General features: G+C 42.3%; 1 protein-coding gene across 5 annotated transcripts in view; it reads left to right on the forward strand.

The window, feature by feature from the left end:
- The window catches only part of LOC117235362 (protein outspread), a 210910-nt gene that overhangs the window by 37245 nt on the left and 147035 nt on the right, over window positions 1-26630 (forward strand). For all 5 annotated transcript variants that reach the window (XM_033497311.1, XM_033497314.1, XM_033497313.1 and 2 more), the window contains exon 3: window positions 24473-24553. In XM_033497311.1, coding sequence (XP_033353202.1) covers window positions 24473-24553 — 81 coding nt within the window. The remainder of the gene's footprint in view (window positions 1-24472; window positions 24554-26630) is intronic.

Below are 26630 nucleotides of genomic sequence, written 5' to 3' on the forward strand. Positions count from 1 at the left end.
TATTTGTTTTTCGTCATCGTTATCGTCGTTTCTGATTATCTCCGCGATTATTATATCAACAAGTCCACTATCAGTATCAACACCGACGACATTGGCATTTATTGCTACTCGAAATTTCGCCATCTATAATTCCTAACCATTAACTATGATCAGTTTTAACGAACTGTTCTTTCACCAATTTTCAATCGAATTTTGAATTCGATGTTCCGTGGCTCGAACACGATCGAAAACTATGATGCATCGGAATCGATAACGTAGCATCTACTTTATTATCGTCTAAGAGAAACGATTTTACCCATTCCGAAGAAGGAGATTCTCTTATTTCATGGCTAATATTCCTCGCATTTGCTCACTTACGAATACGCAAGTAATTAGTCCCATTTGATCTATCGTTCGGATATATCGTCCGATTTTTCCTAATTAGTCATGATTCCTAGGATACGTTGATTATCAAGTGTCGATAAAATTTCTCGTGATACAATAATAGCAAGAAATCAGCAAAGCTCTCTTCAGCTGAAAAAGATACGCGTTGATAGTCGATCGTAGCAGCAAAGAGGAAACAGAACACCGCTTTCTCGTTCCAAGAAAGAAGTTGGGAACAAACATATTCGTCACTCGTCCCAAATATCTTCGCCGTTATTCACGTTGAAAATCAGTACGGACTTCTCGAAAAAAAACCCAATACCAATTTTGTACCCAAAATACCAGGCTTCCCGCGAACATAAATATCGCAACTTCGCTTAAATCGGTCGGTTATCGTTTTCTAAACCAGATCTCGAAGCTGCTCGCGAAGAAAGTTCGTTAACCCTGAATGGCGTGGAAGAAAAGCAATTAAGCGCAATTAACGCGTCACGAAAGCCGATAAAAACGTGGCTGATGGTCGCGAGGGATCACGTGCTCGGCCGGCACGCAGCGTTTCCGTTTCTAATTTCACGCGTTTGCCCGTGCGTGTTCTCCAGCCGGAGAGCCGGTTCGATTTTTGCGTCACATCGTGGTTCAACGTGTCGCGTCAACGTGACAAATCTCTAATTAATGCCGTCGACCAACTCGATGTTATTAAATTTCCGCTCGTGCGCGGTTTTCGTCTCGAAAGCGACGTCTGTCTTCGGCCGCGACAGCTGGAGAAACATCGTTTGGAGCGTATCCAATTCCTCCGGCTCTTTCACGCTCGGGTTTGGAACTGATCGAGTCGATGAATCAACGATCGTTAACACGCTCGATATTTCCAGAGGCAACGTGCCACTTGGCGGATTTATAAATTCCTTCCACTCTTCCTCCACTTGTATTTGCGAAATTTCCAGGAAGCATAGGCTGATTCGAGGGTGCAAGAAGATCGAAGATCCTCGATACACGCGCACGCTCTTTTACTTGGTAGACTTGGAATTTTGTTTTCGCTATGTCAGAAATCAGAGCGTTCTTCGCTCAAAGCGACGTACATTTCTGAAAGGGACTAGTGTTACGAATACTTGGCTATTTGTGGTTTTTCGAAGCGTAAGACTCCGGACTAGGAAATGACTTCATTCGATAGATTTTTGGAGATCTACGTGGAACGAAGAGATTCTTCATCGAAAGCGATACAAATTCCAACAGAAAAGACGTCGTGTCATTCACGAACGAATCTACGAATTCTTGCTTTCTTTCTCGACTTATTTCTCCAAGCATTTGGTTTTTGGGAACACGGAACGGATGGTGAACGAGGCTGTATTAATTCCGCCACAGATTCGTGGAATCGGTGCGGATTTCTTTTTCTCCGGCCTGCAGTCCAAGAATACGTGAACAGGGAGGCGCTCATCGGGGAAAACCAACGTGTCAACCTCCCTTCTGGCCGCGCACGTGGGCGTTTCTTTGCGTTTATACTTAGTTTCGTCATTTGGGTCGTGGCAAATTGCAACGGTGGCGGCGCGCATGGTTCGCCACGAAAACTGCCGGTGCAATAAACTTTGCATTCTTACGTCATCGCGTGCCGCAGGCTTCGTAATCGTTGCTAGTTTACCCCCTTAACGACGATGGGGTCCCCTGCGAACAGTACCAGAGGTATACACGTCGCTTGTTCGCTGGTATTTCCACCTCCGGGATATCCAACTATAGTGACCTCTCGAGAACGTCGTTTTGCGCGTCATTAGGCTTGGATAACATGTTACAAAATGGCAGGGTGCACGTGCTAAGCTGAATGCAATTAAACAGAGACACGTTGCCTAACGTTCGTTATTCGAGATTGCGTGTGATCGCATGATAATTTCTTTCTTATTTCTTTTTTTTTTTTATTTTGAGAGGGAGAAAATAGTTTCCCATCCGGTGTACAATGTTCGTACACGCAACACGAGCGGATCGAGTCTCGAAGGAATTTTAGAATGGTTAGAAAAATAGTAAATTAGTTGGAAAAATGATACGCATCTCTCCTAAGCTTGCAGAAATTGTGGTTATGCGTGTACATCAGCTAGAACTTTGCAATTACTTTGCCAATTGCTGTATAAGCAGGTTAAATCTTCGAGCGATTTCTCTTATAAAAATAATAAACTTTTTACATAGATATTAACGTACGTCCGGCGTGTAGAAGGTTTGTTCCACGCGGTAAACGTTACAATGTGTATTTTAGATATTTTATCGTAGACGTAAACGGATAAATATCTTCCATTTATCTATAATCCCTTGGCGAAATTAATTCTGTCTACATCGCATTCCGGAAACTATTCGAACACCAAAAATGCGCAAACATCGTTCGATTCGCGTTCCAAATACCGACAAACCATAGCCATACGATGGCTACCGGAAATTACTTTTTTCGTCTAACAACGCGAGATAAGAAGAGCATGGCTGCGCGTATTATCAGAATGAAATCAGAAAACGTGCGAAACTGGTAGCAAATTGAAGGGTAGTGGATCTTCGCGTTCGGCGATGCATCGTGGCAGCCTGCTATTTCTTCGTCACGCCGCGTGATTATCGATCTCTTTTGTTGTCTCGTTTGTATCGTAAAAGGCAAGATGAACGTGTCGATGCAACCTTTTACGATTGTACACGATCACGTTGGTATCTCTGGCTTCTTCAAATTTGATTCGAGCGTACGGTCAATAAACAACGGTGTGCCGGAAGCAACGTTATCGGTAATCGACTCTTCTCTTAATAATTTCAAAGATACAGCGTGACACAGCGTCTCGGTTCTGGCACGATGCCAAGATAACGCTCGATATCAAAATCGTTGAAGATCCTCGCCGCCGATAACTGAACAGAGGTTGTTAACTGGCAATTTCAAGAGTAGCTATTCCATCGACGGATTGAAAAAATTATCTTAGCTACTGGTTCTTCGTGTTTTTACTACGATTTACTCACTATCATCGCTAGAAAACTCGATAATGGGTATACGCTGGTGGCACAGCGTTACGATAGAACTCCGTTTATACGAACTGTATTTATTCGAACGAAATTTTACTTAATCGCTCAAGGGCCAACGTTGTTTTATGAAACTTAAAAGTATCCAAGTATCTGTAACATTATGATAAACTATTGCTTGGCTCTTGACGGGTGAATGGCCGATTAAACGAAGTCTTGCAGTACTTCTAATCCACTTACGCGAACGTAAACTCGCAGCGTAGCGTAAATCTCGTCCAAATTATTTTATAGTACAGTAGTAAGCTAGGGTTATTCGAACTTTGCGCAAAAGAATCGAACTCGTACGAGGCGCCATTAATCTTTAATGTAATAACGAAGGAACGAGAAAGTATCGTGTACTTCGGATAGGAAGAAATACGAAAAACGAGAGAGAGAATGGAAAATTATGATCGTTAGACTTCTATTGTATGGACTGCAATTATATAAAATATTTATCCCCCGCCGGACAAATCTACATAAATGGAGTTGTGCGGTACGTAGGCTTTCGTAATGAAATCGTCTTCCATAATGAAACTCGAAACGAAATACGAGAAAGAGAAAGAAAGACGAATCAAGGCAGAGAGTTAGACAATCGTTTAATAAGATGGCGGCATAGATAATAAGGTTTCCCTCGCACGATTTCGAGAATCTAATTCCGCGTTAAGAAAGCTTCTTTCTTGCGTAATCGTTCGTTTACTCGCTGAAAGGGTCCTCTTCGTTTAATGCCTTCCCCTCGAACGTCTCACGAGCGTCTAACAATTGCGGATGGTTGCTCAATGCGAGATTTGTCGCGTCGTCGTTTCGTCACTGTTTCGCCTCCTCCACGAGCGCTCTATCGAAGACTTTAGCGACTTGTCTGGTTCCGTAGAATACCTTGATACAGCAGAATGTATCATATATATATATATCTACAGAGATAAATTATATTAAAATATATCGTTTCTCTATTACAACTCGTAAGAAAAATACGAAATTTAAAGGGAATAGCAAAGGACCTGCAATTACTATGCTTCGAGATAAGGATAAGGTTCGTAATCGATGTTACAATAGGTGTTAATAAGTTGGTATTGAAAAAAGAAACTTATAATTGGCTTAGAAACTTATAATTTCGAATAAAAAGAGGAATCTTTACAGCAAAACTCTGTACAACACTTTACATAAAACCTCTGTGCACGTTTCACAGCAAAATTTTTTACCAAACTCTTTCTCCTATTTTCGCTTTGTAGATCATGCTCTTGCACTTTGTACAGAAAAAATGAGAACTGCCTGTATTTGCACATCTCTCGCCTCATATTTCCTCCTCCTTTTTTGTCCGTATCACTCGTACCGGAGACTTTACCGACTCGACTTGGCTGCGTGGAGTACGTTGACACAGACCGGTCGCGAAAAACGAGATTTCTTTCTTTCCCGACGTTCCCCTCTCTTCCTGTGCAATTACCATTTCGCGAGGTGTCATTACCGACCAGTCGTCCGGTTTCGTATCTCGGGCTAACACACGACGAAGGCGTGGTACCTTCCAGGGTATGCGACTGCAGGTGCTTTCGAGAATAGCGAGACGGTCGAGAGGTCGTGCTTAAGCGTGCCACTGTGTCAGTAACAGTACTCCTCGTAAAAGAGGCTCGGCCTCGGAGGTCGCGACCCACGACCCGTCTACGTGATACCTCTTAACGCGTAACGAGCTTTAAACAGTCCTCGAAAGCACCTGCCCAACCAAGACCTTATTAAGGAGCATCTAATAAGCCGAAGGGACGATGCGAGTGTAGGTAAGCTCGTGTTTCCATACCTGATTCGTTTCTCCTAGCTCTCCGTTTAAGTGTCTTTTGGTGTCTGCGAGAAAAAGAATTTTGACAAACTGTAATTTACGACTGCTACTATTTTTTGGGTCTTTGCGTGGGTCTTTGATATTTACGGTATCGGCCAATACTTTGCAATTATGCCACATGTTGCGTCGAATCGAAGAACTTCAGAAAATTCTACGTGTTCGCTGCGTGTCCCATAGAATGCAAGAACTTAGGAAAGATAATTGGCTAAAATCGTGCTACTTTGGCAAACCATTCTGTGAAACATCTAACGATACAAAGAAAATTGCTTTTTATACTTGTCGCGTTAATTTCGAAGTAATCACGAGATTGTTAACAAGAAGATTCGATATAAACAGCGTTAGAGATTTTCATAATTTTTGGTTGATGGTGTATCTTCAGGATTTAAGAAGCTAGGCGTTTTTTCTCCTCAATAACCAAGTTATTCTATCCGATATTCAGCTTCAAGTACCTCAAACGTACAAGACACGTAGCGGAAAGGGCAAACGAATTACCCTCAATTACGAGGCAGTAGATCAAACCCTGTTATTTACCGAGAACCCATGAAACGAAAAAAATTCCGACATTCAACTCGCTGCTCACCATTACTATTATAGAAGCGGTACGTAAGTCACGGTTTGCTTTCGAAATTTCGGTGCAATCAAGACGTTCGACGTTATCGATCTCCAGTGTAGCAGGCGAATTTTCTCTCGACTTTGAAATGTGTCAATTATTCCGGTATCGCGGTTTCCCCCAGTCGGACGTTTCTCACAACCTCCGCGAGTTCGATGTCTTTTTTCCTTCTTCCCCTGGAGCCATTGATTTCCATCGAGGTAATTTAGCGCACTCTCGGATAGGTACACAGTGACTCGCCACAGTATTTGAATACTTGGCATAGAAAATGTCAGAAAACATAACAGTCGTAAATTAGATCAATTGAAAGGATTTTCGACAGAAATAACAGTCATAAATAACCACAATTTGTTTGCTTGCCGGTAACTATTATCGGTTATGGAAATTGTTTTCGCTCACGAGTAACAGATATTAATTTCTTTAAATATTCTCTGATCGTCAGTTTTCTGTGTATTTTAATCTCTCTATTTAATTTTAATTTACACAGTCGATCGACAGGAACGTTCAAGCGATTCGATCGACCGTCTAAATAATTCTACGATTTTTCTGAAGCGCCTGTTCGCCACAAGCGTCTCGCGACTCTATCCGGTTTGTTTCCAACTTTACCAACGTGATCGTGATGACCGTAGCACATCGTATGACGTACAAAACCATTTATACAATCCGCGTAATATATTCGGAAGAAAAGTTTCTACAAGCGTTCGGACACTTTGGTGAACCGCTGTACGTATTTCGGTGACGAAATCTGAATACAGTGTACTAGACAGGAATCCGTGCAGAGACTGTTTCGAGGTCCATGTCTTTCGAGTGAAAGGCCTCGAGGGACATTGGACGGGGGACAGACAGATGGAAAGATTCGATGGGAGGCTAACCGTTGCCCAACTTGACTCTCGACCGATACTGAAATTGAAATTCGAGAAACTCTCGTGAGAAATTGGACGTCGATACACACCAGGCAGCGTCCACGGGTTACTTTCGTTCTGTTTACTCGTCCGACCGGATTAAAATCGATATCGGTATCGAAGAGCTAGACTTTCTTCGTTTCGACCGCGTGTCGGCTCGTCGAGCGAGCAAAATTGAATTCGACCCGATTCATTGACCCGGTCGAACTGTCACGACCCGTCGCGACATTGTTAACCGGTTAACGGTCGACGCTAACTAGCCGTGGTATCAAAGCTTAAACGATTCTATTCCCGTACCCGGCGGATGCTGCGACGGCTCTTCACGCTGTTTTCACGCTCAGTGGGTCGACCAAGAGTTTGCGAATAGGGGCAAGTGTGTCAATGGTTTTAGGAAGATGGTAGCGCGACTTTGGAACTGGGCAATTGGCAATTGTGGGAATCCATCGAGTTACAGATTCGTTCGAGACACGCACAGGCAGAATTTCGTTTGGGAAATGTACAAAGATATTACGAGAATCGTGTTTAATATTAAAATGCGAATGGATAGATTTGCAAAATTTATTTCCTTGCGCGATTCTTAAACGTCTGTAGAGAATTTTTTTCCATTTCTTTTCTTCTGAAATATTTGGAATTTGTTCGATTCTCTCGGGGCATTTAAGAGCTTCGCGTCTTTTTTATTACTTCGCACAAATTCTCTCGATACGATTGGAATTTGTTATCTTCTCGAAGCAAAGTTCGAAGGAATTTTGGATCAGTAGAAAAATGAAGCGAAATACGCGCGTTTGAAGAAACCTCGTCTCCAGTTACGATATATCTCAACGAAGTATTTAACGCCGGTAAAAAATTTTTGCGTTCGAACTTATCCAGTTAAATAACGCGTGACTCGTATAGAAAATCTTACCTTTAAAGATAACCAACTTTCTTTATGAAAAACCCGAAGAAAGAAGAACGAGTTTCTGACGCATGACGTCGTCCAGAAGGAAAATCGTTCGCGTCGATCGGGTGAACGTCCATCCGGAGGCAATTCGAACCACTTTCGAGACCATTTTTGGCGCTGAAACATCTCGCGCGGCGTTTCCTTTCAAGGTTAACCTAATTTGACCTGCCTAATTACTATTTCTGTCTCGGCGCGGCTCGGTCGACTTCGCGGTCTGTCCTTTCGTTGCTCGTTTAAACGCCCACGTGGCGAGAACGTGACCGTATGCACGCGGTTCTGACACGATCGATCGATCGAACGAACGAAGATCGATATTAATTTGAAGTAACGGGACGGGAGACGTTCCATTGTGCTCGATACAAAAGCGTCCAAATGTTTTATGATGCGTGTCGTTCACGTCGAACACGTCGGTATGCCTGACGATCGTGTTCAAAATAACCAGACAGGGATGTAACCAAAAAAGATATTTTAAATTTTGCCTTTGTTGCATTCCTCTTACGTTACTATACACGAAAGGAACACCTATGCAATACTAATTTATAGCGTACAGACTATCAGTAGGTCTTTTATTTGCCTTTTACTTATTACCGATATTCTAACGTAAACATTTGTTCGTTCATTATCACCCACTTGAATTCCCCCGATATTAACTTAAGGCACGAGTTCATTCCTGTCGAGCGTAATAATTGTTTAACGACAAACCACTCTGTGTCGTAATAGTAAAAGCGAACTGGTAGAAACGAAGCTACGTAACGCAAATCTCTATTCTTTTCGTGATCCCATTGGATTCGTAGGACAGGTATCGATGAGTCGCGCTTCGATCTCTCATTAATTGATCCGGCAAAGTTTACACCATCGTGGAGCGAACAAGTCCGAATTTCAAGTGAATTCCATGGAAAATTTCGCTTTTACGCAATACAATTTCGGGCTATAAGAATTCGTCTTCGTTGAACGAGTCGTACGAGTAATGGAAACACCGTCCAAATACTTCGTCTTTGCTCAACTTGGCGAAAGTTTCACTTTCTAGGAATCGTTAGAACCGACTCAGCATCCTAAGAGCCGTCTTTAGAAAATATGAACCACCATAATCGTCCGTATGACGACCAACGAAAAGGAGTTTTAACGATCGCCATGTACAGCGAAAACAAGCGCTATTGCATGGTTCCCTTCTGGCCGGGCTCGCTCTAGCGAGCCGTTTCTCCAGGTTCTAAAAGGGAATATTCCGGCGTCACATTACTCGTAATCCAGCCCGCTAACGAATTCAACTGTCGAGTTAAGGTGAACGGGCATGTAACTCTGGTAACGGTACCGGTGGTTCACGCATATCGTACATAGAAGCCGGTCTGCTATCCCAGCTACCGTGCTCGATTGTTTCCGTATCGATTTCCATTTCTCTCTTATGGCGACCCTTAGGCTAATGACAATGAAACGTATTGCCCGGTATCGGCCATACACACTAGCGGAATTATATTGCGACATTTTAGGGCTCGTTACGCGCCAACAGCCTTCGATCGTGCCGATCGAGACAATAAGGAACACCGAAAAATAGACGTCGACGACCTTTTCGCAGATGGAACGCAGATATTCAACTGTTTTATCTGTGCACGCGTTCTCCGACTATCCGTTGGCTCGCTATTTTATCGTGCACGCTTTATTGGAAGGTCGTTAGCCGGTTGAAAGTCGGCGTTGTTCGTTTCGATCGGTGGAGCTATGATACAGCGTTAGGGTTGCCCGAAGACTCGGGAAATATCCTACGGTATTGTCCAAAGATTCGTAGCTCGTTTGAAAAACCATCGAATTTGAGGTTACTGCGATGGCGAAGAAAATCGACGAATTTTTGGTCCTTGAATCTAATTCTTAAATCTATTTTCAGCCCACTGCTATTGGAGCCTTCGCTCTCTCTGATGTCTCGTTCAAACCTTGTTAGCAAGTCCGTCTTCTCTCAAGGATTTTTAATAATTCGAGCTCTCTCTTCTTCGTTTTTAGCGCGCGTTTCTTCTCTAGAAGGGGGATAGAGTCACCCTCGGCAAGTTGAAATTGCCAGGCGAAACTACGGGATTTATGACACACGCACTTTCTATCGAGATACGATGAATCGAAAGGTAAAATTGTACGCTGTCTAAATGTGTTAAAAATTCACCAAGTCACGTATCACTCGACAGTCGGTACCTAAATGGTCGTAAAGCTAAAATCTTTGCCAAAAATTGGGATTTTCTCCAACCGTGTGACGAAGCTGGTCAAAGTTAGAAACCGAACAAACAGCAACGCTGGTTGCAGGAAGTGTCGGCGAGTCAGACGAAAGTGATACGAAGGAACGGGCCTCGATGGAAAGTGGCCGAGACCGAGGCCAGTTACGCTGGAATTGGCGTCGTTTCGTCCATTAAATTCTTATTAGAATTCCAACGACCGGGTGACCGTGAAATCGAAGTTGGCCGTCTGTTGGCCGCCAGTCAAGGAAAGCTCATTCGTTCGTACAACGACGATTTGTTTTCACCCGATATCGAACAACGTGGGTATCGACATATTGGTATTCGAGGTTCGTCGTACGAAAGCAAGAAACGAGCTGGTTCTTCTGCATGTGCGTCAGGTTATCGGTAATTTTCTTGTTTTGGAGAGAATCGAAGTCCGCGCACGTTCCTCTCTGCACCCCCGGCGCTGCTTCCTACGTTTCTTACTTTTTAGCAGCTTGGCCAAGTTTCGTAGCTTTTTCTCTCCCGGCAAATTTCTCGAAATTTCTTGTACACCTAATTTCTACAAATATTCCGTCAATTTGTAAACACTTCAGAAATTATTACAATTGACAATGCTCGAAACGTGTCACGTTTCTATAAATCCGATTCTACGTTACACGCGGTCGCACGTAGTTTACACCAGAGAATCGCACGTCACGACGATTTCAGATTTAGAAATTGCCCAGTGTACTCGTTTGCGATACCCTACCAAGCATAGATTTCCTGGTATTCGTCAAAAGTTGGCGCGAATAAGAGAAACTTGGATCGCTGTTAGTGATTCCTAATGATGGTGGTGCCGATAGCAAGAAAGTACCCGCGCGAAGACCAAAGTAAAAAAAGAGTTTGACCCAAGTATAAGGACGGAGAAAGAGGTAGAGAACTGACACGATGGGGCATACACGGGACCCTACAGTTGCACATTGTACCTGTGTGATTGCCCTGGGGCAACCACGAGCGGGAGGCTCGACTAGTCATTCTCGACAAGTGCGCATCACGACATCGGTCTACCTTATATACACCTACGTTCACATCCACCCACGTTTTCCAAGCTTATCCACCTTAAACGTCCGCTTTTCGTATCTCTCTGACGGCGGGGCACGGGATTTCGAGGTTGGTCAGTCGATTCCGACTTTGAGTCAGGTCAGGAAACCGTCTGCCTCACGATTCTTCCACGATGTTGCATCGTGTGATCATCTTGACCTTGACACGATTTCCATGTTTGCCTCTTTACGAGTTTGCTCTATTTTTTGGTCCTGTGTTTTGTACGATTGCTTTACACGATTGTTTTATTGGGATTGCACAAGTCGAAGATTTATCAATAAAATAGTAAAATGCATCGTTTACGAGATTGTTTGATTCTCGACGTTGAAACAAACTGTTGTTATTTCTGTATTCAGAGGTAGGATCACAATTTCTATTATTTTATTCTTTGGATAAATCTATCACACCGTTCTGAGCCGAAAAACCTTTATTGCACTCTCTTACATGGACTAGGGATAAAAACGATAGAACATCTTAAACCTATCGATTTGTGACGGCGCTCGGCAACAAATACCGCCACTCGACACTAACTTCTGTAGGACGACGGCAGCGCAGTGGTTAGCGCCGTAGGTTACGAACGTTCGGGACCCGGGTTCAAATCCCGGTGACCCGGAGTCCGATTTTTCTTCCACGCATCTAAATTGGAAGAAAAATAGCAGTATCCCATCCCAGCGACATCTACAGCCAGCGCAACAATTATCACAGACAACACTTACACCTCAGATTAAATCTATTGATTGTATATCTAGAACTATCTTCTAGTTACTATTCATTGTAACTAGCGCATCTGTATATGGATGGCGAGCGCGAACTCACGTAGTCATTTTCAACATTATCAGACAATTAGAACCTTGAAAGACTTTGTCGAAGGAGCTTCGCTAATATTTCGACGTAAAAGTGGTGGACGTTTTAATAAAATTACATTTCATGTACAATTACGTTTCATACGACGTTTCATGTTCCCGCGACGTCTCCGTGCAAAAAGGTTTCTTAATGACGTTCGTACGTTTATTAAAGGCCCAACAGCGGCTAAATGGGAATGAAAGTGTAGAAGGAAACGTCGTATGTCGTCGATTTCGCCTTGATACGATATCGCAGAAGGTTAATTCGAGCTCGTGGGAGCAATCGGCGAGAAGGACGTTAATCTGTAGGCAAGATAATTCCAGATAAATAACCAGTTATAGAAACACCTTTGAACGATAACAGATTATTTAGATCTTCCTCGCGTCATTATACATACGTGGGTCTATCAGCGACGCCGAAGTTATCGCAAACGTCAAATTTAAGTCAGTAATTATTTTACCAGTATTTATTTTATTTTGTTATTTTTTAGTATTACTTTATTACGAAATATTCCAATTAATTTACCTTTGAATTATACAGTTTTTGTTTAAGATCTGCCACTGTTAGCAGATTAGCATCGAAAAAGTAATTGTTCTATTATTTCGGTATTTCTTTATTCGAATACCGTTTTCTATATATTAAATCGAACATAGGAGGCTCTATTGTATTATATTGAATTTCCAGCAAAACTATGTACTATATCATGCTTACACGTCGAATGTCACAAACACCTGTCGGTGTTCGAAAATCGAAAAGCAAGAAATTACGTGGCGGTGGAATGTTCACGGTGAACGCCACGTAACGCAACAGAGGGCCGTAATATCCATGAAATGTCAATAACCGACACAGCTATAGCATTTTACATAATGAACCACGTAGACAGAGCCGCCTCATACCCGATCAACGTGTTTCTTCATTTCTTCTTTTCCACCCCTTCCTCTCCCAACGATTCCTCGTTATTTTTATCGCGCGAGCCACGAACGAAGGATGTGTGTTCTCAGCTCGCACTCGCAGGTTCGTTAGTGATTTAAGTGGTAACAATGGTGTACAACAGGAGTCTGTAGCTAATTATTTCGCATATACAGGGTGTTTCCAATGTTTTCAGCCAACAGCAGTCAGGTGAGACTTGGTTCACATACGAATTCACGTTGCGACAATTAGAACAGTTCATTCGATCAGACACTGACTGGAACATCGTACAAATAAATCCAACAGAATAAAAAAGCTTCGTCAACTAATTGATCGAAACTAGAATATTTCTGGCGTATAGAAAAATTATTCGCAACTTGGAAAATAATTCTCAGCGACGTTTTCGCGCCTGAACATTATCATCTTCTAAATATTCCCTACGTATCTCGCGACAGCCTGTATAACGTTCTCCCTCTATTTCCACTTGTGGATTACGCTCCTACAGTTTGGTTAGAAAAATTAGGAACACCCTGTACTTTCATACATGCCCGCGTCTATATTTCTGCTTCTTTTTTCTCCTTATTACCTCTTCCTCCAGCTACAACGAGGTAACGACGAGGTAACGACGACGAAACACACAGGCTGCGTTCGATCCCACGTCTTCGACCTCCTCGACGCTTCTCTTGGGCAATTCTTTCGAAGTTAACCAGCCGGGTTATTTGTATGCATTTGTATGCACAGCTGTATTGTTGTTGCAAAACATGCGAGCGGGTAATCGACGTAACACGCGAGGAGAGGGAACTGACGGAGAAGAGAGGGCAGGGAGAGAGAGACAAGGGAGGTGGGTTAATCTTGCGTAACGTAATGATTCTCTCTTGGTACGATGCGGCTGCTGTTGCCGGTGCTGCCGGTGCTGCCGCTGCTTTTCGATTTCTTGCGTCCCGAGCATGATCGATGATGGTAAATCGTACGAATGCTTTACAATGATAATGATACGTTGCGATTCTACGCTTGCCTGCTGCGTAGTAGCAACTTCCCCACAGCTCGCCAGCCCTCTCTGATTTCTCTGTTTCACAGGGGACATTGTGGAATAACGACTGCCCCACCGATGGGGCATTCGATCGTACGTTGATTTGCTTTTTTCAAGCTGGCGGATTTGCAGAGAGGTTCGCCGACACAAAAAGACCACGCACCGTGACTGGATATTACTATTTGTTGATCAGACGTTAAAGGGTAGTTTTTAAGAGATTCACGGCATGTCTGCGCGTAATGACGATCGAACAGTGAAAGATTAGTTTTGACGGATTTGATTATCAGGTTGAATAGCGTTGTGGATAGTCGAGTGCGGTCAAAAACGTTACATATTAAACGTTAAGTTGTCGGAAAGTTAAAGAAGCTCGCGGTTTCTTCTCCACGTTATTTCCTGTATATGATGGAAAATCTTATCGTATCGATCTCCGATATAAATTTCGTATCTCGTCGGCGACGTTTAAGAATCGATTAGCATCGCTTTCACTTTCCCCGGGACCTTCTTGATCCGTTTCACGTAATCGCCGTTTAAAAACAAGACACGTAAGATGGTTCTGCGATATTTGCACAACCTGTGGTCCTGCTGGACCAGGTAAGCGATCGTTAACTGGTAAATTGTTTCGATTCACCGTACGTGCACAATGTCCATCTGAAAAACGTTTCTCCTCGTTTTCTCCGGCTTTCTTTCGCCCTCTGCTCGTTTTTTCACGGTTCCTCTTGCACCTATCGATTAACGGAAACGTCAGGTTGGCCTGTTCAATCAACACGACCGAGTAAGATGGCTTTTCCCGGCCGGAGGTTTAACGACCACTTAATTGTTGGATTCGCGTTGAAAACTCTTCGTTAATTGTGGTTACGCGTGGAAACGGAGCAATACGATGGATACCGGTCGTGGGAAGGAGACGAGAAGAACCGCTGAGAACGAAAACCGAGCATCTGGAACTAGGTAAAGCTCGCTTTTGCTCGATCGAGCGTCGATCGTTCGTTCTTTCTCGAACTATACTTTCTTTTACGCTGATGAACGATGGTTTTCACGCTATGCAATTCCAACGCGAATTCCGTCCTTTTTTCTTTTTTCCTATAATTGATAGGTACATTTAGGTCGATCGTTTAACCTTAATGTAACCTCCGTTATCATTTAAACGCATCGTCCCATTAATTTCGTACTGCCGTAACACGTTTTCATAACTCGTAAAAGTATAATCAACTTCTTATAATAACAGATGCAGTACACACGTTTTTTTTTTTTTGTTATGAAAACTGGCAATGGAGCCAGTTATTACGGTAGCTATTGCGCCATCACGATTATCATTATGACTATCCAACCAAAGGGCTGATAGGATTAAAAAGGATCGTTTGACGTGATTCTGTCGACGATGGCGCAAAGAGGCCGTAAATGTGGCTCATCGTGGCAAGTAGAGTCTGAAACGCGACGAAGTGATAGGATGGCCTCCTCCGTGACGGAATTCGCAGGGCAACACCAGTTTCTTGAGGTTTTCCACGGTTGTTACGCGGTCGCTAAGTTAATTGAGTAGAAAGCCACTGAAACTGGAAATCAGTCGGCGTGTCAAACGTTGAGGCGGATAGAGACGCCCCGCGGTGGAGCTAGTGTCATCAATTTAGTCGATGGAATCGATTATTCGACGGTCCGGTCGTTTGGAATCGAGGCTGCGGATTTTTCACGTTCACATTGCTTCTCAATTATCGTGTCGAATGCCTGTTTCTTGCTTTTACGTCGATTTACCTGTTGCAGGCAAAAAGTAACGTATACCTGGCAAAACCAGGCTAGAATCGAGTACAATTTAAAAGATAAAAAGGGATACGATTCCGTGTCCAATGGACGTACAAGCGATAAAAACATTTCCTATATGCGTTACCTCGAATCGAACGTGTTAATCGTCCGTGGATTATTTGAATGTCGTGGCGAGCTAAAAAAAGTCTGCACGAAGAAGTCGAACGCTGTGAAAATTACTAGCGACAGGCGCCAGATTTCTCAGTGTTTGAATTAAAGAAATAGCCATATTTGCAAAATTCAGCGCACTTATTACCATGGCAATGGCGTAACGTACCAGGCGCGCTCAAATTACTTTACGATATTTCGTTATTAAGATGTATGTCGTAAGCTTATTGAAAAAGTGTAAAACGGCAAGTAAAAACATCTTTCAGCAACTTGGTATGTACAAAATACCTACATATTTATTTCTATTTATATAGCCAGTAGCTAAACGCTACAAATCCATTTGTTTCAATTCGTATTCTTATTACACGAAAATTCGTAGACACAGCGATGAGAACCTAAAAGTTCTGATCGAAAATGCTATCTCTCGGTAGGTTTACATAACGTATCGTGCCGAAATACGTGATAAAATTTCACGCTGAAAGAAGCACTCGTACGATCCAGCCATACGAAATTCATCCGGCAATCGACGTATTGAAACTATTCGGATATGTATAATTTTGTGTGCTGGACTGGGTTAGATGTGTAGTAGAGATACTTGTATGTGAGTATCAGTGTGTGGAAGTATGTATGTGCGCAGCGTCTCGAAAACAGATGAATGTAAACTGTTCAGTCGGTTAACAGTCGGATATGGAAGAAAGTGCCGAGACGCGTGCAAGTGTGTATCGATGAACATCTTAGTAATCGTCCATAAAATAAATATATAACTATTCTAATATTAATTCCAAGCGTAAATTCAGCGTTCCTATAATATTATTTCGGCTATTAAGATCCAGAATTCTCGACAGAAACTCTTCAAGAAGTCGTTTTATGGTTTCTCCATTAACACGATCTCGCAGGTGGAACCGATTCGTCCTTGATCCCCTAGGCTGTTAAAAAAGAGAAAAAAATTGTACCGATCGGTAATAGATATTTCTCTGCGGCGATGAAAACGAACGTGTGGACGCGTAACTCACTCTTTAATCTTTTCGTCGATCGATTTCTTGTCGCGATAATATCTCGATACCAGGATGCTAGGTGGGGACAGGTTTCTCGGACGAGAGAGGAAAGCAGAAATGCAAGAGCGAGGGTTGGTCGAGGTGGCCAGAATGGACACCGGATGTGGGATATGCAGACGACGAGATGCGTGGGATTCCCCGTGTGATGCACGCGAGCGAGTTCTTCGTGTCTCGAGACCGGTAAGAGAGAAACGAAGCTACGACGAGGTGAGACTCTTTCTTGGTGTTCAGTTGCTGCACGTAGAAGTCTCGATGCTGCCTCGACAAATCGTCGATCGTACCGCAAACACTGCTCGGTGAACGGAATCTGTGTGCATGTAGAGAGAAGGGAATTGGAATCGCGGTTAAAAAGAAATCGTAGAAGCGTTGTTTTGTCAGATGATCACGGATCGACGTCTTGTACGATGAATTATCAAGACGCACATATATATATGGATTCTTAGCAATATCAGAATCGAAGTATCTCCGAAGATAAAAATATTTTTGCGCCAATGGGTTAACACATTTTTGTTGGGAATGTCAAACGGCATCGATTAATCGCGATTAAGAGGAAATCGCGGCAGTATACAGCGTTGTTTTGTTAGATGGTCACGAGTCGAGATCTTGTCCGGACGATTATCAAGACACACATGGTTTCTTAGCGATTTTGAAATTTAAGATACGTCGTTTCTTGCCACAGACGCGAGACATTTCGACGATGTAGAAACGATTATTTTCCTCTTTTTTTCTTTTTTTTTTTCTTTGTTGGAATAAAAAATTCAGAGGAGAGAAATTGAGCCAAACATCGTGCATCACGAAATTAGTTTCAAAGGGTGAGGATAGCGATGAACAGTTAACGCGGCATTAGTCTAATCGTCGCTCTGTTCCGACACAGTCAGAGGGCAATACCTGTTGCGTTCGAAAGACGTCAGATTTACGTTGCCGGGTAGAAACTCGACGATGTAAATTGGTTTGCCCGCGGACGATTTCATGGGCGAGTTCCGCGATAGGGGAATCGTCGAATCGCATTTACACTCGATTACCGCACGGAAGAAATGAATTCGCGGCGATAGAACGTTAACGATTCGCCGTTCCTCCTCTTGATTCTCTCTCTGAACGAAAACCGTCTCTAATAAGAGATCCGCCTCGTTACTGAATCTAAACGGACATCTATCTTGCCTGGCTTCCTGTATTCCGACAGCGTACGTCGGCCATACGATCACGTAGTGTATGTACACCATCACGCGAAAGTATCCGGACAACACCTGGCTGCCTTCTACACAATGCAATGTAATAATTAAATTACAGATAAAAGCGTGTTATTACCGATGATAAGTGCCGTAATAGGTAATTTAAAGTTATGGTCTTCTAACTTTGTAAAAAGGTGATCGGAAAGTAACGTTTCTAGGTATTAAAACGTTGCTTGCCATGTGACACGTTATGTTAGTAGCATATTTTATTTCGTATTTCGATTATCGCGTCAACGGGATAGCGTAGTTGTTCATTTTGAAATAACGTAAGATGATTCTAGGATTCCGTTTAATTTTATCCAGAATGTTCGATGATGTGTTTTTTGAAAATCCACGCAAACATAAAGATCATATATGAAAGAAAGATTGGATTTTACAGAGTCTTCCTATCTGTAGTATCGATTTTTCGTTAGCACGTCCTTTTTATTAAATTCACAGAGTATCGCCAGAAACGCGACTATTACCATACTTGTCACGTCCTCAAAATAGAGAACGTTTCAACGGGACCTTTTTTTTATTGACCAGGCGTCGCCTACGACACGGTCTGATTGGCTAACGAGTTGGCTGACGCGGTAGATTTTTAATTGCTTTCATAAAGCTCGACTTGTTTCTTCGACGTTCGTTGTTCGCCATGTTTCAAGCTGGCCTTTTAGACGTTGAGAGGCGTCGGGGCGCACCTACACCTCTGCGTGATTGACTTTATTAGAGATTAGCGCGGCTGGTCTCGAGTGGGCCCGCATCTCGGTCGCGTTTAGAGCTTAAGGACTGGCAAGGACTCGGTCGAAGCGTGTCAAGGACGACCGCGAGAAAGCCACGAGAGAAGGAGAGACCTCTTTGCCTCGAACGATCAACCTGTTGTCCAATTATTGCCAGTTGCCGAGACGAACGTGTCCCTCGATTGCGCAATCGACGCCACGGCAGGTCATCGACTGATCTTTCAGCTTTGGATTAGTACATCGACGTTCGTTGATCTTTGTTGCGCGAGCAAATGTCGGAAAGTTTGGCACCACAGTTGGCGGAAATGTTTCTCAGAGCCTGTCGTTCAGATGATTTATCGAGACATCGATGGAGATTACGATGTTAATTAATATCGGTTGTAGTTCTTCGTGGGATCTCGCAGTATTAGGTCAGCTGAACAGAGACGGCGAATATCGTTCTGGGAAGATTGTTTAGCGAAACGACGAATGTAAAAGGCGTTGCCGAATGCTCGTAATCTTTCTGCTTATTTAGCAATATTTATTACGTTAGTTATATATTAAGATTATATGTCTACGAGATCGTTCTGGCAAGATTATTTGGTAATCGTTAGGTGACGAATGCAAGAGACGTTGCTAAATCCTCGTCTTTCTGTATATTTTTATATTATACGAATTTTCCATTCCATGTTATTACTCGCATAAAACGCGATAAAATTTACGCGCAAAATAATTGCGGTAGTTTTCCAACGCGCTTTTGTCCAGATGCGAGATAGTATGGCGTGGGGGAGAGTCGACTGGCCGGAAGTCAATTGTGAACGTGCGACGGACGACAGGAAATCAGCGGACGCCCGGACGGAAAGCGGTTAAACAGAGCGTAGATTCGATGCGATCGATTCGACCGGACAAAAAGCACAGCGTCCACGGAGAGAAAGATACAGGATCTTTAGAATTATCTCGGTGGATAGATCGAACACAGAGGTGTGTTGTAGCCATAGCCACGAAGGAATTCGCGATTTTATTGGCTCGTTTCTTAGTGGAATCGCGATTCTAATCGTCCTCGATAAGCTAACTGGACTGTGAATCCGGACTGGCTCGTTCCCGGAACACCGATATACAATTTATGCATACTTTTCTCCTTTCTTGCGAAAGAAAGATCACGCTGTATTACCAGCGTTTGTTTCGTTTTCGTAATACCGAAATCGATCCGACATTTTCTTCGATGTTGATCGCCATATAAGAAGCACGTTACGAGGCAAAAGTTTTCCATCCTTTCTCGATCATATTGAAAATATTTGAACATTCGTCGTAAAAATCTTGCACCAGTGTACCGCGTGTACGTTTGATATATTTTTCAATTTCGCTCGGACGAGTGGATCGTGGTAGATGTTGCAGCAACATTCGTATTTTACCTTTGGCGTAATTGAATTCAATATACTGAACCTTCGATCGGTACATAAGGCGAAATCCTTGGTACGTAATTGGTTAAACGGGTTCCAGGTCGATCACATCGAGAATTAAACATAATGTTATGCTAGATTTACTGCAGCCTGCACTAATTTGTAACAGACCTTAATTTTAGTACTCGTTGTAGTAAAACGCAGTACATGCCAATATCGAATGTGGCTACAAATTATCAGCGATATAACATCGTATTTGGTCCTTAATTGATGATACGATTACGCACTGCATACCATGGTAACGATACATAATAACAGCGTCAAAAACCAACGAAATCATAAATTCCCTTTGAACGCCTGTTATCATCCTATCCGAGTAATATCCAAGAATAGTTATTTCGTATCTTTTATTACAATGTTAATTTAATCAGTAAAACAACTTCTTATTAATCATACATATAATTAAACACACGAAAGATAAAATGCGAATTAAGAAACAGATAAATTTAAAGAATAATACAATCGGATTAGTATAATTTTGACTGTTAACCTTCTTCGTACGTATAACGCGCGTCACTTTATACGTTTCTCCAGCTATGAAGATCATCGATAGCCAATCGAAACATATTAAAAGATAACGATACAAATTGTATCTATAAACGATAAATATTTCAATCTTCGTCGAATCACAATGCTACGGAACGTTAGACAAAATCACCAAATGCTCCTCTAATTTACCCTATAACGTAAAGTTCGATGCGTTTCTCGACCGTGAGCAGAATAAACGCGTTGCCGTTCATTTATCTTGAGCGTAATTGCGCTCACGGCAGAGATCTCGCGGCGTAAATTAGTTTATCGTGGACAAGGTTTCTGTTAGACCCCATTTCACAGTGGAATTCCGCAGTGGCTCGCGCATGTTTAGGCATCGAGGCTTTTTGCCGGTGTCCGTGATCTTTTGTTTAGCCCATACAAGGGTACACCATAATTTTCTGCAAAGAAAGACGCGCTCACGGTTAGAACGCCAACACGGCGTTCCTCTTTCCGCGAGGAGCAGGGGAGAGAGCCGAGGGACTTTATTTCTCCATAAAGCCGAGTGAATTCTCGTTCTTGCTCGCGCAGGCCAGATGATCGCCTGGTTTCGTGATTGCCACGCACTGGAAAATGATCGTCAGTCACGGGAACGAAGACGTATCGCTCTTCTTACCGGTCCTGCGGACTCTTTTTCGTCCCTGTTCTTCGCGCGAGAGCTCCTTTACGGTTTGCTCCTTCGGTTTTACATGTCGAATATTTTAAAGATGTTTCGCGAATGTGAGGTAGACGTGTCTTTTGTTTCTTTCTTCTCTCTTTTTTTTTTTTTTTTCTTTTAAATAGAAGTCTCGATTTTGACGTTAGAGTGAGCGACGACTAAAATACGAACCTTGTCGAGCGCACAAATCAAAACGAAATTGTACGTTGCGAAGGGGAAAAGAAATTTTTATCTATGGATTATATATCGCAGAAGAACATGGGAAATTATATGTAACCCACAAAGTTGATAAATCTGTAAGACTTTCGTGAGAAAGAATGTAAAATATGAAACTTGCACCAAGGAAATCGAAATGAAATTGTATAACGTAAGGAAAAGAACACGCTTTCATTCGTGTAATTACATTTTTACAAAAAAAAAAAAAAAAAAAAAAGAAAAAGGAAAAGAACGAACATTCGAATGTTAGAAACTACACCATTATATTCTATATATAATTATGAAATTACGAAAGTAGAATCTTAAATGAGGAGACACTAACAATTTACGAAGAAGAAATTGCAAAGTGTAAATTGCTGTGAAATTAGCCTCCGTATGAAGTACTTCACGGCTACTTATCATATTTCTGCCCACCGTGCACTGGTATCTTGTATTATAAAATCTTCCACTCTTCCACAACCTTCAACGGTTACCTTCCACAACCAATTCCTAACTCGAGTAATAAAATCGATATCGTTATACATTAATCCATTGCGATTAGTTTTATTTTTTCACTAAACTTCACGGATTTCTAATCTATTCCAAAAAGATCTCGTATCTTATGATCGTAAACATTTTTAATCGATGCCATATTAAGATCAGCAGATCGACAAAGTTGTACTTGTCCTTTCTTTCTCTTTTTATTCCACTACCTTCGATTACCTTCGACTGGATGCACGGCTTGTTATTAAGCACGGGAAATCTGGGTCGTCGCGCGTCATTCTAGGTGAAATTTCTTCAGCTGTCGAAGATCGCTCGATCGTCCCGAACATGTATACTTAATTCCACGACAAAGTTCTCGAGCGAGAGGAAAAATCGTTCGCTGATTCGCGTGGCTCGTTCCCTTCTCGGGATGCAACTTTCGTAACGAGCGAAAGTGACGCACGGTCGTTTTGTTTCCCCTCGATATATCGCGTCTTTTTTTTTTTTTTCGAGATATTTGGAAAGCGCGGTGTAAAGCTATCGAAAACTGGCTTCCGTGCGTCAACGGAAGCGATTCCCGTGGAATAATGTAACGCGAAAGAGGTGCACGCGAGCTTCATTATCATATTTCCAAGGAAAACGATCCGTCGAAGTTGTTCCTTCGGGGAAAACATGGAAAATTATGCGCTCGGTAACGAGTATGTGTTAAAACCTTGCTGTTTCTTTAAATATACGTTGTTTTAGACGTGTAATGAGAATATGATGAAGCCACAACGGAGGAGTTTACAAGGAATTAGGGTTATAACGAGCAATTTTTATTTAAAAAAAAAGAAGAAGTCAGGATGGATACATTGGAATATTACTGTTATAAAAGGGCTCTCTAATTACAAAGACGAATATACAAGAAAATGTCAGATTCTCGATCAGTTCATTCCGAGCACGATCTCTTCCTTTCCCTCCCGAGAAATTCCAATAAATAAATTCGATCTTCCAGATAACAGCTCTCGAATCGTACAGTCGAAAATTCCCAATCATCGCGCTTTTATCCGTTTAATCCTAGTTCCAGTCAAAAAGAACAAACATACGATCATCCTATATTTTCTGTGGGAAGAGAATTTTTAGTCGAAGTGGCTTTCGTCGATCGTTGAAATAAATATATCGCTATGAATCGAGGAAATACTACGAGAAACACGTGAAACACGTGAAACGTACGCTTGCTCCTGATGAATGACCGATTTAAGATTCCTCGAAGATGTTGTACGTGCTCACGTGACTTTCCTTTCCATCTGAATGGCCGCCGTTTCTGTTTCTCTTCCTCTCTCTTGAACCCTTCGATCCAATCCTCTCCCTCCTTCACTGTTTCTCGTTCTTTCTATCCCTGGACGGTAGCCCCTAAATCTTCCTCTAAACATAATAATAGAGTTTGAAGAGGATCTGGCGTGCAGCCGCGGCGTTGTTGGAAAGTTTGATTAGCTCGCTGCATGGAGAAGCTCGTTCCATGGACGCGACGGGAGATTGCTTTTCGTGGTTGATATTCCGCTTATGTTTTCTCTGGAATGTCGACGTCGATGGACACCGCCGGAACTTTTTTAATAATTATCTCGTTTCATCCTCTCTCTCTCTCTCTCTCTCCCTCTCCCATTCGTTTTGAGGGTCGAAGTGTGGATATTATAGCGGTGTTGGTAGTGGTTGGGCGGAGAACTAGTCGAATAAGTTAGACAGTCAATGAGCTGTTATGTAAAACAGAATATGTATTTTTTTTTTTTTATGTATTTTCTTATTTTTATTTATCGAGGTTAAGTTTCGAGTGTCGTTGATATTACGATGAAGCTGGAGGGGGTTAGTCGAAAAACGAGAGCGCTAAAATAGAAAATTGATAAAGTCGATTCGTACAAAAGAAAGAAACGACATTGTATCTCGTTCGGTATATGTTTGTTTCTTCACGTACGTTTCTCTATTGTTCGCGTTAGAAGATCGATGTGTAAATATATTATCAGAACGGTGTCGAAGGGACGTGGAAGAAGAGGAACGAGTTAACAAGTTAACGAGACTGCTGCATAAAACGTAGCATAGATTTAGAAGTATATGTTTTTCGTTTATATTCGTCGAGGTTAAGTCTCGCTTTACAATGTCCAATCTGTGTCATCGATATTCATATTTCTTTGGTTCGCCAGTACATATTTCTCCGGTGTCCGCCTACAGCCGAGGAGTTCTGTAAGCGCGACGTGAAACTACGTAGAAAGTCTTTGTACTCGATAGAAATAATAACGACGTCAGAAGTTCAATGCAACGTGACGAAACGCATAATGCACGCGACGAAGTGTGACTTCTTTGGATTCATTCTGATCTCACCAACCATTGACTTTTCTTTCTCTGTACCGTCTCTGTACTATCTCTACACTGTTCATCGGGTGTCACTGCATTTATATCTATAAACATTTATAACTTCGATCCAGTGAACATTCTTTTTAGCCGACGTAACGTAATACCAATAAGCCTGCTGGCTATTTGTAGAGCTAACGATAGCTACTAGTATCGATCAACGTCAAAACTAAACACGATCTATATTTATGTTGCAGGCAACGAGGAAGATTTCAAAATGCGGGTACCTGTTCGTCGCCCCGGGCTGGGATTTCTCGAATCCGCTGAATCGAACGAAGGTAAGAGAAACGAAACGAATTTTCCGCTTCACCGTTAAAACCTATCGTCGAAGAAGATTACGTTAACGTCACCATTTATCAAATTTTGCTACAGTATACGCGTTTTTTTTCTTTTTTTTTTTTTTTGATAAAAGTTTCGAATAAAAAGATTAGGAAAATGATTGTTTGCGTCGGTTACGAATAATCTTGCGATAGTAAAAGAAGGCAGTAGGATTAGACTTTCTTCTGTTTGCTACTACACCTGATCAACCGTGTCTAAGGTGTTAACGAACAAATGGAAAGTGGAATTTCTCTAATATTTAATTTATGCGCCGCAAACGAATTTATCTCTAAATATTTGCTAGAAATTTATTTCTCTCATTGTATCGAATATTTTGCCCCGAAGAAATTCTTGAAAAATAAATAATTTCCAATCGACGAAGCGAACGACGCTCTCCAGTTACGATTAATAGATTTGCGATTCGAGGACATGTTCGAGGACACCGATTTCTCTCTTAGCGCCAAGCTACCGACAACGACGCGGAAAAGAAGAATCGCTGCGATAACGGAGTGGAAATTAATATACCCGTGGTTCTGTGTTGAACGGGAGCTCACGATCGGCATAAATCTCGGCGGTCTCGATGAAGGACTCGCGGCGGTGGCCGAGATCACCAGGCGCTCCGAGGACAGCGAAATCGGCGGTTCTCTTATCGATCTGGACGCGGCAAAAATTCGATACGAAGCGTTAAGAATCGTGCGTCGCTGTTCGCCGGAGAAAGTTTAGAAAGGAACGGCCGATTCGTAGTTCGCGGTCGTAAATATAAAACGAAGAAAAAACCGGACGATCGGTAACCAGCGGGAACTGTTTGTAATTCGTAGTCACGTACGTACGCGAGCAGTTACCGTAAAATGGGAAAAGGTACGTAGCACGTTGTTCGAGAACAGCTGCTTCCATCATTTTCTGTTATTTCTTAAAGTTTCGGTATAGCGTCTAGTGGAAGTGTTTGGACACTTATTTTATAGAAAACATTCGTACGTCGTTTTACAACATTCGTATGTCTGTGCGCTATAATAACAGGAATAGAATTGCAGCATGTAAAGAATAAAATCGATGAGAGTAAGCTTGCTACATCTTCTATTTGTAACGATAGAGTAAAATAGCAAATTTATATTGCGATGTGTTTTGTGATTTATTCGATGAAGATTTATTTGTTAAATTTTATTGTTAAAATTTTATCGAATCGCTACCTGATCGTTGGAGAATGTCAAAGTCATCAATGGTACTGTCGATCGTAATTATTATCCTTTGATATCGACCACTCGTATATTGATAGAAATTTTGATTCGGTGGTCGTGGCGAATCAAATAGCATTTGTTCGTTGAAGCGATATCGAGAATGGGAAGATGGAAATGGAAACGCGAAGAGAAGGCAATGGAATCGATCGTTTCAGCACTGTTACGAAGGATCCACAACGAGATCGAGCGCAGGGTTGCACGGTTATCCTCGCTTTCTCGATAATGAGAAAATTGTGCGGTTCGATCGATCTTGTAACACGATCTCGCGATCATAGACTGTCGATAACGCGCCACGTAGCTCGAGGCATCGAAACGGAAGTGATCGATGGCTCAGACGCGGCATTTCCGATCTCCAGCTCCGATCATTTTACCACGCTTCCGTAGCCTGAGCTTAAATACCGCGAGATCGACGCGTACAAAGGCGCTCAAGAGTCACCGATGTCCCAACGAGGGATAAAGATTTTCAATTAATCTCTAGAGATTATCACGGCTGAAATTTCATTGCAAATTTTCTAACGATACCATCAGGATGTTACTTGTAACCAATGCGAACCATAACTTTTCTCATCTATTCGTCTACGATCGTTCTCCGATTCTTTTATTGGCGATATAGTTTTTTTGTATAACTTTTTTATAGTTTCTAAGCTTTCTTGTCGTATCTGGTTTTGTATCCCGCCGCCAAAGATCATCGGCGAAATATCTCGCATTTTATACGTATCGACGAAGAGCGATCGTAACTCAATGACAAATGGACAACGATAGAAACTGATTTAAAAATGTCATCGAGTATAATTGTTCGGAA

The sequence above is a fragment of the Bombus vosnesenskii genome, unplaced genomic scaffold (genome assembly GCF_011952255.1).
Source record: "Bombus vosnesenskii isolate JDL3184/JDL3185 unplaced genomic scaffold, Bvos_JDL3184-5_v1.1 scf7180000013316, whole genome shotgun sequence".
Classification (NCBI taxonomy): Eukaryota; Metazoa; Arthropoda; class Insecta; order Hymenoptera; family Apidae; genus Bombus; species Bombus vosnesenskii.